The following is a 12,398-nucleotide window of genomic DNA, read 5'->3' on the forward strand; positions in this document are numbered from 1 at the left end:
GCTCCCTCCCACCCCCGTGCCAGCGTTCCTTCCAACTGCCGCGGAACCTTCGGGGCCCAACATTCCACCCCAGCTCCCTCCCACCCCGGTGCCAGCGTTTCCTTCAACTGCCGCGGAACCTTCGGGGCCCAACATTCCACCCCAGCTCCCTCCCACCCCCGTGCCAGCGTTCCTTCAACTGCCGCGGAACCTTCGGGGCCCAACATTCCACCCCAGCTCCCTCCCACCCCCGTGCCAGCGTTCCTTCAACTGCCGCGGAACCTTCGGGGCCCAACATTCCACCCCAGCTCCCTCCCACCCCCGTGCCAGCGTTTCCTTCAACTGCCGCGGAACCTTCGGGGCCCAACATTCCACCCCAGCTCCCTCCCACCCCCGTGCCAGCGTTCCTTCCAACTGCCGCGGAACCTTCGGGGCCCAACATTCCACCCCAGCTCCCTCCCATTCCCGGCATGCAACGCGCCACCCGCGGCGCTGCCAGGCGCGGAGACTACAAATCCCAGCATGCAATTCTCCCCCAGGAACGCCGGAGTCGTCGATTCCTCCCTCCTGAGGGTGGGGCTGCGAATCCCACGACGGACGGGCTGGGCAACCTATCCTATTGGGCTCCCGTCGGAAGAGGGCGCGGTTATTAAGAGTGGCAGGCTCGCTGACCTATCCCCTGGGCTCCCGCCCCCTGAGGGGCGGTGCTTCTGTGAGTGACCCTCCGGACAGCCTATCCCCGTCGGCACCCCCTTCCCGTCGGGCCTCGGCGGCCTTGGTTGGGCGGCGGGTACCGGGTAGACTCCGCCATGGGCTGGTGGGTGCGGGCGGCCGGGCGCTTCCTGCGGGGCGCGGCCGGGCGCAGGCCCCCCCGGTGCAGCTCGAGCCGGGCCTCTGCCGCCCCCCCACCTCCGCCGCCCCCCGTCTCGGAGCTGGACAAGGCGGACGCCTGGCTGCTCAGGAAGGCGCATGAGACGGGTCCGTGCGGGGAGGCCCGGCCGGGAGCCGCTGAGGGGCCCGTAGGGAGGGGGCGGGGCCCAGGGTGGGGGGAGGGGAGCTGTGTGGAATGGTGGGGAGCGGGAAGGGGCCCGTGGTGGGGGGGCAGGGTGGGGAGGAAGGGGGGCTGTGGGGAGGGGCCCGTGGTGGGGGGGGCAGGGTGGGGAGGAAGGGGGGCTGTGGGGAGGGGCCCATGGTGGGGGAGGAAGGGTGGGGGGGGCGGGGGGCGGTGGGGAGGGGCCCATGGTGGGGGGGGCAGGGTGGGGAGGAAGGGGGGCTGTGTGGAAGGGGAGGGGGCCCCATGGTGGGGGGGCAGGGTGGGGAGGAAGGGGGGCTGTGGGGAGGGGCCCGTGGTGGGGGGGGCAGGGTGGGGAGGAAGGGGGGCTGTGGGGAGGGGCCCGTGGTGGGGGGGGCAGGATGGGGAGGAAGGGGGGCTGTGGGGAGGGGCCCATGGTGGGGGAGGAAGGGTGGGGGGGGCGGGGGGCGGTGGGGAGGGGCCCATGGTGGGGGGGGCAGGGTGGGGAGGAAGGGGGGCTGTGTGGAAGGGGAGGGGGCCCCATGGTGGGGGGGCAGGGTGGGGAGGAAGGGGGGCTGTGGGGAGGGGCCCATGGTGGGGGGAGGCAGGCTGTGTGGAAGGGGAGGGTGCCTCATGGTGGGGGGAGGGGAGCTGTGTGGAATGGTGGGGAGCGGGAAGGGGCCCGTGGTGGGGGGGCAGGGTGGGGAGGAAGGGGGGCTGTGTGGAAGGGGAAGGGGCCCGTGGTGGGGGGGCAGGGTGGGGAGGAAGGGGGGCTGTGGGGAGAGGGGCCCGTGGTGGGGAGGGGGAAGTGGGCTCAGGATGAGGAGGAGGAAGGGGAGCTATGTGGAAGGGACCTAGGATGGGGAGCGGGAAGGGGCCTGTGGAGGAAGGGGGGGCAGGGTGGGGGGGAGGGGGAAGGGACCCATGGTGTGGGGGCTGTGAGGAGGGGAGTTGGAGGGGAGGAGTGGCTATGGTTGGGGGCCCATGGTGGGGGTGCTATAGGGGAGGTGTGCTCTGGTCGCAGGAGGAGGTCTGTGGTGGTGGGGCTGTTGGGTTGGAAGTGGAGTGTGTGGGGGAGGAAGGGAGGGAGCCTTTAGGGAGGTTGTGGGGGGCTGTAGGGGAGTGGGGCCAGGGTGGGAGATAATGGGGACTGGGCATAAGGGGCTTTGGGGCAGCACAGCATGTGGAGATGGGGGCACGGGAGGGTCCATGTACTGTGAGGGCAGGGTGGTGGAGGGGATGGCATGGGGTGGTAGCTGGTCCATTGTTGGGTATGATGTGGCCTGAGGCATTGTGGGGGCCGGGCTGCTGCCACCTGAGACACGAAGTGAAGTGGGGTGGGTGACACAGGGAACATTGAGGCTTAAGGCTTGGTGTGGTGTATCGGGGTTCAGTTGGGGATGGTGTAACGTGTGGGGTGGTGAGGATGGGAAAGCACAGAGTTGCAGGTAGCCTGATGACAGGAATGGGGTAGGGAACTCTTGGGAATAGCATGGTGGGAGAGGCACGTAAGGGTTTGAGTGGGGAGATGGTGTATGGCACATTGCAGTGATGGGGTTGTCATAAGGGCTGGAAGGGCATAATGTGGTATTCTGACAAAGCATGTGGGTCAAGGTGGTGCAGCTGTATCTAGATGTGGATGTGCAACTAGGGTTGGTACCGTGTGATGGCATCTTGACACGGTGTCTTCTTTTGGTTAAAGTGAGAGGGTGTCACTGACCAGAGTGGATAAAAATCAATGATTTTTTTGATTTAAAGCTTTTTGGGGGCTTCTGTATAGATTATTTAGGTTAATCTTTCTATCTATCCAATGGGACTCAGTGCTCAGTCTAGAAGATACCATCAGAGATGCTTAGTTTTGCAGTTCTCAAACTGTGAATTTGTGTCTCCAGAGATAACATACTTGTTAACAGAAAAAAATGTTTTAAAATAAATAATATATAGAGGTGAGAAATAACAGACCTCAACCCTATTGTCCCTCTGCAAATTTGTGTTTCCAGTCACTCCCTTACCTCTCTCTAAAAGTGTAAAGTTTCAAAAAGTTCAGTGAATAGAAGATAGTTGTGGGCGGAATAGATCTGGACAAGGAGAAAAAGTGTGGAGATAAATGTGAGAAGGAAGGGACAGGCAGTAGAAACAAAAGTGAAACTGTTTGAGCAGCATATTCCAGAAGTCTTGAGGTCTTTCTGAGTGTAGCCTTCGTTGATTTGAGATCTGCCATACCATTCTCTCACTAGAAGAGAGAACCTATAATGGCAGCAGGCCGTAAAAGAGACCCAATTTGGGAATAAGAACCATTCAAGAAATATGTTTGCTGATGATGCTTTAAAGAAAGTCACACCAGTGAACTGGTGAAAGTCACTTAAGCACTTGGATTCAGAAACTGTTGAAGAGATAATCTCACTTTTAACAGCAGTAGCTTCTTCTGCCAGTGTGGAAAGAATATTTTCTTCCTTTGGACTAATTAATTCCAAATTGAGAAATCGCTTGGGACCTGAAAAAGCAGGAATGCCTGTTTTTCTTTTCCAGATTATGAACAAACAGGAAAATGAAGGTGAAGATGACTGAGTTAGCTGCAGAAGCCAATATTTTAAGTTTGTTATGTTGACCTGGCTGACAGAGTTGATTTAATTTTTAAAAAAAATATTTCATTTAACGATTTTAGTTAAAAACAATTTTAACAAAAACAAACCTGATTTTAAAAAATTTGAATGTTTAACTAAATTCAAAAATTCATATGCTTGTTTTGTTAAAATATATGTTTGCTGTTGAAGAAAAAAAAATCCAGAATACATAACGTTGTTTTAGTTAAATAAAACAATTTAAATGTGCGTCTGATGATGTTCTCCTCCTAATATAGCATAGCAAGAAAATTCTCCAAAAATTAATGATTAACCTGTTGAATTGGAGATAGTTCACCTCCCAGTGACTTCATAAATATCTGCTTCAGTTACCTTTGGTAAATGAAATAACCAAACAATCATTCATTTTCTGAGATAGCTGTAAAACTAATCTGAAAAGTTTTCAGAATAAATCACTTAAAACTGTAGAGTGTGTACCTTTTAAAAATGAAACCTACATCTATCTTTGAGTTGTGAAGAATATGTATTAAGGTCTTAAGAACCAACAAGAACACACTTTTATATCTTCATACAGTGTCACTTCACCTTCCCACTAAAATGCACAACTTGGGACAGGAAGTGAGAGAGAATCCCTTATCCACTACAGGGGAACTAAAGGAGCATAATGTAATTATCCCAGTTGGGCTGCTCCTCCTGATGCGTGTGGAATACAGCTCAGGAATTCTAATTGGTACAGGTAGCCAGGACGCTAGTTCTATGTTTTATCTAAAAAATAGCACATCCCGTCGCACTATGTTGAGCCATCTACCTCAGTAATGAGACAAAGAGGAGGGCACTCATCATTCTGTCACCATTATTCTAGTGTACAGTTTCCCCTTAATCATGCTGTGGCATTTTGATCAGTACTGATTTGAAAGGAAGAGCCACCTCCTCACTAATCATTGGTGCGTCCCACAGCGCATGGGCTTGGAAACTTCACACCTGAGTGCTGTCCATACTAAACCCTGCTTAAACATTGCAACCCAAGATGATGCAGCTACCTGTTAACTTGATAGGGTGATAGACTGAAAAGGGAAAGTGGGTTTTGATGGGATGAAGCCAGAACTAGAGACCCAAGGGAGATTTTAACCTGTGTTAAAAATGAGCAGTAATCACGGTTGCCCTTCTCACCTAGGTCTGGTAGATTGTCTTTGAAAGATCTCTCTCTGGAGTTTTCTACGGGTGTGACAGAGGTTTGAGACACTACAGGATCATGTGGAGCTTGGATGCTGTGGAGTCCTGCAGTTGCTTGTGTTCCCATGTTCCAATATAAAAGGGATGAACATGCTATAGACAAAATCCCAAGGCTGTGAGAGTTAATCTTTTAAAGAATCTGCTTCCCAGACATAATGGTGCCTCATATCCTCTCTACCACAACAGGTAGCAGTAAAAACAAAATAACAAATGGCTGAAGAGGAGGAAACACTCCCTTTCTCCTGTTCTCTACTCAGGTTTCCTGTCCTGGTTTCGCAATGGCTTGCTGGCGACCGGCGTTGGAGTAATTTCTTATGTCCAGAGCGACATGGGACGAGAGGCAGCTTATGGTAAGTAACACACGCTATAGATGAGCAAAGGGGAGATTTGAACTGGACGCTGCACCAATGAAAAGTATTATTGTCACCAGGTGAGTTAACCCACCACTGAAATGTTGATTTTTGTAACTAAGGTCAGTTCACTTATGCCCCATCAAACAATTGCTAAGCCCAGAGGTGGTCACATGTCAATTATGGGTGAAGCAATCCAGTCCTGTGTGTACAGAATTAGTAGATTTCATAAGACACTTTGAACCACATGGCTATAGCAGCTGTTTTCTATACCTGTAAGATCAGGGAAGGTTTATGACCTGTGGTGTGCAGGAGGTTAGACGACCAGTGGTCCCTTCTGGCCTTAGAATCTATTAATCATTTTTTATAAAACTCCTACAAATGTATTGTCTGTATAGATCTTTAGCCAATAGACTATAATGGCTTATATGATTATAATAGTCTATACAAAGAAGTTAATAGGCATCTCGAAATTGCCTTAGTGCAATTTACATGCTAGATCATGATGGCTCCAGCACTGTAGTAATGGTCTGTAAAAGGCCTCTGAATAGTGATGATAGAATGCATACAGGTCTACGCTGGGGGGGCGGAGGGGGGAATCGATCTAAGATACGCAACTTCAGCTACGAGAATAGTGTAGCTGAAGTTGACACATCTTAAATCAACTTAGAATCACTTACTTTGCGTCCTTGCGGCGTGGGATCGACGGCCGCCGCTCCCCGTTGACTCTGCTTCTGCCTCTCGCCATGGTGAAGTTCCAGAGTTGATGGCAGAGCGATCAGGGATCGATCTATCACGTCTACACTAGATGCGATAGATCGATCATTACCCTCCGATCCAGCGGGTAGTATAGACATGGCCTCAGAGTCATGCATGGATCCAATGTCCAGCTTAGCCCATGAATCCCTGAGGAATGACTTTGAACAATTTACTTAACCCCGATATCACTTAATTTCTGAGTCTGTACAATGGTGAGAATACGCCCATTGTAATGCATTTTGAGAGAGCCATTGAAAAGATGTGGTAGGTATGGATCATACATACAGGCTGCAACTGCTGTGAGTTACTGAGATTGAACTCTTGGGTTATTGAATTTCTGTGTGTGTTTAACTCTGTGCTCCAGGAAAGCTGTTATGAAATGAGGAAGGCACTAGCAGATATGCTAAAATGGCAGCAAACTGACCTTTATTTCCTAGAAAGAAGTGAACTGTAATGTGTATAAATGTGCTGGACCTTAGACCTTAGAAAAGGAGATGTAGCTGCCCCCAGATGAGCTTTAGAGGGTGATGTAAAATATGGGGGGTGGGGGAAGATGAATGTGTAATACAGATGTCTGTAATAGGGTGACTGTGTGAAAGTAACTTCATTGTTCCTGTTGGGCTAGAATCTTGAAGTCTGGTGCACTCATTGGAGGAAAAAATACCAGATTTGATCTTTATATCAGAGGTCATCAATCTACCCATTTACAGAAATGGTGTTTCTCTTGTGAGGCAGTTATATTGCACACAAGGCCTACCATTTGGAGAAATTAAAGTCACTAGTTTTTATGGGACTTCTACCACAGATTTGTCAGAGGCATGTGACTGCGTGACAAGATGCAGTGTTGATAGCCATGTGTGCTAGAAGGGTGGGGCTGCTGTCTTTGTAAAACATACACATTAGGATTACAACAAAAACTAGTGATGACCTTTTGACTCAAAGCCCTTTGTCAATGACATGGTGACCTTACCTAGCACTGTGATTCGAGGATCCCAAAGCATGGTACAAGCTCAGAACTACCTACTCTGTATGGCAGGTGTTATCTCTGTCAGGCCTCTTGAGATCCCTTCTTGGTTCCGCTGTAGACTTGCTGAATGAGATCTTGGGTAGGTCACTTCCCCTCTCTTTGGCTGCTTGCCCATCTTCAAAATGGGAATAATAAAGTCTCCTCCCCTGAGGATTGAGAGACCTAATGTGTGTTTTCATAAAGCACTTGAGATCCTTTTTAAAGGTGCTATACAACTTCAAAGTATTTGTGCTGGTCCTCTAATCTCGTCTTGCTTCATTTGTTCATTGATGCCACATGCTAGTATTTAGCCTCCGAATTCCCTATGAAGAAAGTAATGTGATGACTTAAATAGCTGACTGGGACATAGATGAATCAGCTAGGAGGAGGACTCTCGCTGCTTTCTTCTGCACACAGACTACAGGGGAGGGAGAGGAAATGCAAGAGAAATACATGACAGTCATAAAGAATTTTGGTTGAGTATGGTTATTTTAAAGCTCACCACAGTGTGGTGCAGTGGTTCTTCAAAACCTGAAGAGAGAAGAATTGTCTTTGTAAGTTGACGCACATGTTATGACGAGTTGTGGGTTTATGGTTGAGCTGTGTCCAGCTGAAGAGTTCTTGACCTTTAAGACAGGAAGTTCAGGCCAACTTTTATCTCTTGTTCTGTTTTTAAAAATTGTCTTGGTCTGTTTGATTACAATGAAAGCCATTTGGGATTTTGATTTCTTGCAGTGTTTGCAACTCAATTGCAGCCTGGGGCTAACACAGAGGAACTCTGTGGCAGAGTTGGGAAGAAAATCCATGAATCCTGGGGCCCAGTCATGTGCTTTAACCATCCTTCCTACCTCCCAAGAAACAACTCTTAAGAACAACGTGTACAAAGTTGTTTTCCTTAAACCCTAACTCAAAGTGGAGAAATCATAGGGAAGACTTTTTGGCATCACCTGCCCTGGCAGAATTGTTGCCTGCAGTGTTCTAGCACATCTTGCTTGACTTGTGTGGATGCGGATTTATTAAGACAACCCCCTAGGGAGTCTGGAACAATTTTATAACACAGTCAATCTATGTCTACGCTAGTCAGGGAAACCCTGCCAGCAACGGTCAGGCACAATGCCTGTCGTAACTAGCATGGCCCTGATTCCGTTATAAAGAGGGAGACTGGCCTAGAAGTTAGGGCACTAGGCTAGGACTTGGGAGACCTGAGTTAAATTCCCTGTTCTGCCACAGACTTCCTATATGACCTTGGCCAAGTCACTTATTCTCTGTGTTCCTTACCCCATCGTACAGGTGGGGATCTTAGCACTTCCCTACTTTCCAGGGGTGTTAGGAGAATAAATACATTAAAGACTGTGAGCTGCTCAGATATTTCCCATAGATGGCTGGTTTACCAAGCTCTGCTCCAGATGCATAGATGGATTTCATTCTCTGTTTCTACTCTAGGTTTCTTCATTCTCGGCGGGATTTGCGTCTCTTATGGCAGCGCCTCCTACCTTGTCAGCCTCTTCCTCCTCCGCCGCACCATGATGCTTGCTTTCTCCACGGCCCTGCTGAACGGCACAGTGGTCACAACGGTGGCGCTGTTCTGGCTGTGTGCCATCTCCCTCTACATTGGTCGCCTTGAGGTTGAGATCATACAGGAGGACAGTAGTGATGAATGCCAGAACACAAAAAAGGATGATGGGAAGTCGGATGAGTGAAGACCAAGGTCCTGGGGAATTTTGCTGCTTTCATGATGGTCATTTAGAATGTTCTCCAGCACGCTCAGTGGACCGAGTTTTAATGCAATAGATACAGCGCCCACAGGCTGTCCTGCTCACTGTGTCCAAGGGCACGAAGGAAGGGCAGCTTTATTTTAAATAAGACGCTGCGTTGGCTGCTTTATATTTATTTAACATTTTCCAGATTGGCAGTGGGAATTAGCATTAGAAAAATTGGATCATCGAACGGAAATATGGCTGCAGGAGACCCTGCTGTGGTAGTAAAAGAATTGGTGGGACGGCTTCCCAGCTGGGAGCTTGCGTTGCTGTCAAAATGGATCTCTGATGCTTTTAAAGAGCTGGCTGTCCACTGAGATCCTGTGCTCCTGTCTCCCACAGACATCCCATGCCTGTTCTGCCAGGTATGCAGAAGCTGGAAATTTTAAGCCAAATTCAGCTGATGTTTCCTAGAAATATTGAATCGCAACAGTATCCCATGGAGCTCGATCCTGCTGCCCCGTCTTATGTTGTAAAGTTAGCATATCACACTGAGGTTATTCATTGCACCTCTTGAGCAGCTCGATCCTGCTGCCCCAGCTTACATTGTGAAGTTAGCATATCACATTGAGGTTACTCACTGTGCCTCTTGAGCCCATTTTACATCCAGATCAGTTAATGTTTGTATTAAAAACATCAAAACAAAACTGCTCTCTTCCTGTGTCTGAATGAAATGTACACTCTGGGATTACTCTGCTTTCTCACTCTCCCCATATCCACTTGCAGAAAGGGCCTGGTTACGTTGTTATGCAGGTTAAATTTCCATTCATTTCCAGGAGTTTTGTTTCCATAAAGGCTTCAGGATCAGGCCCTCATGTGTTGCCCTTTCTCTGCTATTGCCTCGAGAGATGAACAGTTGTAGGGGTTTTTTTTGTTTTGTTTTGTTTTTTTTCTGTTGAACTCCACAAGCACCTACCTGGGAAGCATAAGACTGGGAGTTAGGAGTGTACAGTTCTGCTCCTACCCTTGCTACTGCTTTACTCAGATCACTTACTGCTCTTTGCCTCAGTTTAGTTATCTCTAAAATGGAATATAATTGCCTACTTCTTGGGTATAAGGTTTATAGAGCATATTTGAGATCCTCCAGTGGGAGGAGTTAAGGATCGGCAAAGTGTTTATTTTTGATCTGTAAAACGGTTTACTTAGTACAGTTTAGATGCTGCCCTTTTGACGTCTGGCAAGTTGTCATGGTGACTCATGGTGTTTGAAAGTTTGGTAGGGCCCTGGAGAAGGCCCTGTTTGCAGCCCTCCACACAACAATGGGTACATGTGGGTGGAAATGACTCTGTGGATAGCTAGAAGTAAGGCCACCTATCAGTGTGAGTAAAGGGAGGGAAATAGGATGCAGCCACAATCGGGTGAGGTTTCTAATTGGTTGCATCTGTTCCCCTCCCCCAGACATTGTTACTTTCATTTCTTCTAATAGTTTGTTTTCACTGGTCTGAATAATCGTTTGCCATGTTGTTCATTTGAAACATCAGGATGTTGTGACCTGGAGGCTTGATCCATCCTGCAAGGCAGGAAACAAAATCAAGGGCCTGGATCCTTGACAGTGGAGAATACACTTTGTACTTCCTTGCCCCATGGGCTGCCTTTGTGTCAGATGTAACTTATACCAGCATTCAGAGTTATACTGGCTGTCCGCAACTCCCAAGTGCTGATGTGCTAGCAAAACATCAGATTGGGAAATCCTGGCCATGCCTTCTGCACCAACGGGGTGGGGTGTGGTGTGGTGTAGGAACCTCTGTGTCAGTTATGCCCTGTTGGATGTGTCTCTGCTGGGAGGCTCTCCAAGGGGGCTGGTTATGTTGGCTTTAGGGTCAGAATCTCCGGGCACTGTGATGCAAGCATTTTTCCAACACAGCACTAGGGATAGCAGCTTTTACAAAGTGCTCTAAAACCCCCAGCCAAAAAATGCAAAGGATGTGCAAATAATTAGGTGTGAGGCTTTTTGTAGTGTTCTGACATCCCTCCAACAAAATCCTCTTACTTTGTAGGAATACCAGAGGACAATATTAGTCTGTGAATTAGGAAGTCTTGCAGTTGGTATCCTAGCACCTCCTGTGTGGGGAGTAAATACTAAGAGGATCTTATGGAATTATTCCAGCTTTACACTATTTGATAGAGCAGAATTTGGTCCCGTCTCTCGGCCTCCAGGAAATGATGCTCATGAAAGCCGGGTGATAAAGACACGTTGGCTATTTTTCAAACCAGAGGTGGCAACCCCATTGATTTAAAGCTCTCTGGGCAATGCATAGTTCGCAGAGGCAACATCCCCAGGGGTTGTGCACTGGAAATGACTCTGCTCCATGCATTAGTAATTGATGTAAATGACCTTCAGAGCATTTGGCATTACGGGCTTCTGGAAGGTGAGGAGTTGAGCAGATGGAATGTGTTAATCGCAGTTTTCATAACTAATGCAAAACATACCTGGACCATTTTCCCCTGCTGCAGCTTCTGTGGTGTACTTAATCTGCTTTGCACTGCTGTAGCATCTCTCCTGAGGGTTTCAGTATCTTGCTGATATCTCCATCTGACCTGCTGCTTTTGCCTGGCCTTTCTAATGACGATTAGCTCTCTTCCCTTTCTGAGGCATCTGCCTTTTTTCCTTATTAGTTGTCCACCTATTTAAATTATACTGTAAATTTTTTGGGGCAGGGACTTGTCTGTTAAAGCACCATGCAGGCATGTTGTGTGTGTTGTGAATAAAACATATAGGACTGTCAGTTTGGCACATTTCACTAATAGCTGTTGTGAGAACTTTTTTCTCCAGTTTATAAACTCTGTCCTATTTCCCTATGGTATCTGCTGCTTGGCTCATTTGGCGAGCACCTTTTGAAATACCCAAGAGGTACAATGCCCAAGAGACTAGATGAGCCCTATAACTAGCCTGGGCTTTGCAAACGCTGCCAGTCCTCATTATTTTGAAGCAATTTCTACGAGAATCTTTCTGATAACCTTCTGATAGCTGCTTTCCATGATGGATGCAGCAGCTCGCCCAGTAAAGTTTGTAGAAGTTTACATTAACTTATCACGTAAAATCTCTTCTTTTCCCTTTGAGTTTGAGTGAAACACTGATGTACTTTTTTCAGAGTAACAGCCGTGTTAGTCTGTATTCGCAAAAAGAAAAGGAGTACTTGTGGCACCTTAGAGACTAACCAATTTATTTGAGCATGAGCTTTCGTGAGCTACAGCGAAGTGAGCTGTAGCTCACGAAAGCTCATGCTCAAATAAATTGATTAGTCTCTAAGGTGCCCCAAGTACTCCTTTTCTTTTTACTGATGTACTTGAGCAAGATGAAGCAATGTCGGATGGTTATTCATGAAGCATGGTCTAGTGCCTGGAGCAAGGGATTAAGTCAAGAATCCTCGGTTATATTTTCAGCTCTGGGAAGGAGTGTGGCCTAGTGCTAAGTGTAAGGGATGGGTTTGCTTTGGTGTTCCTGGGTTTTATCCCCTGCTCTGACACTGGCTGGGTCTGTGGCCAAGTCAGTTTCCTCATCTGAAAGGGAGAATATTTACCCAGATCTAAAGAAGAAAACTGCAGTCAAATATTGAAGCTTCTAAGCATATGATTGAATGTGAAACATTACTGACTAATAATTTTATTTCTTTTAAATGCCATGTATGCATGAAAGCTAATGACAAAGGAGGGTGTAAGCAGTAAGAGATGGAGCAAGAACGGAACAGAAAATGCAAAGAGCAGTGGAAGGGTCTCCTG

At 48.1% G+C, this 12,398-nt stretch overlaps 1 protein-coding gene across 1 annotated transcript; it reads left to right on the forward strand.

The window, feature by feature from the left end:
* The first annotated feature begins 735 nt into the window (after positions 1 to 735).
* Positions 736 to 9,325, forward strand: TMEM160 (transmembrane protein 160). Its single transcript, XM_073321420.1, has 3 exons — positions 736 to 957; positions 5,064 to 5,156; positions 8,365 to 9,325. Exons 1-3 carry the CDS (start codon positions 789 to 791, stop codon positions 8,619 to 8,621), a joined length of 519 nt encoding a protein of 172 aa, XP_073177521.1. The 5' UTR covers positions 736 to 788; the 3' UTR covers positions 8,622 to 9,325.
* The last annotated feature ends 3,073 nt before the right edge of the window (positions 9,326 to 12,398 follow it).

This window comes from Lepidochelys kempii, chromosome 23 (assembly GCF_965140265.1).
Source record: "Lepidochelys kempii isolate rLepKem1 chromosome 23, rLepKem1.hap2, whole genome shotgun sequence".
Taxonomy (NCBI): domain Eukaryota; kingdom Metazoa; phylum Chordata; order Testudines; family Cheloniidae; genus Lepidochelys; species Lepidochelys kempii.

Coding starts and splice junctions, on each gene's coding strand:
- TMEM160 (XM_073321420.1), top strand. CDS start 789: ATGGGCTGGTGGGTGCGGGCGGCCGGGCGCTTCCTGCGGGGCGCGGCC. Junction 958..5,063: donor CAGGAAGGCGCATGAGACGG/GTCCGTGCGGGG, acceptor TTCTCTACTCAG/GTTTCCTGTCCTGGTTTCGC. Junction 5,157..8,364: donor GGGACGAGAGGCAGCTTATG/GTAAGTAACACA, acceptor TTTCTACTCTAG/GTTTCTTCATTCTCGGCGGG.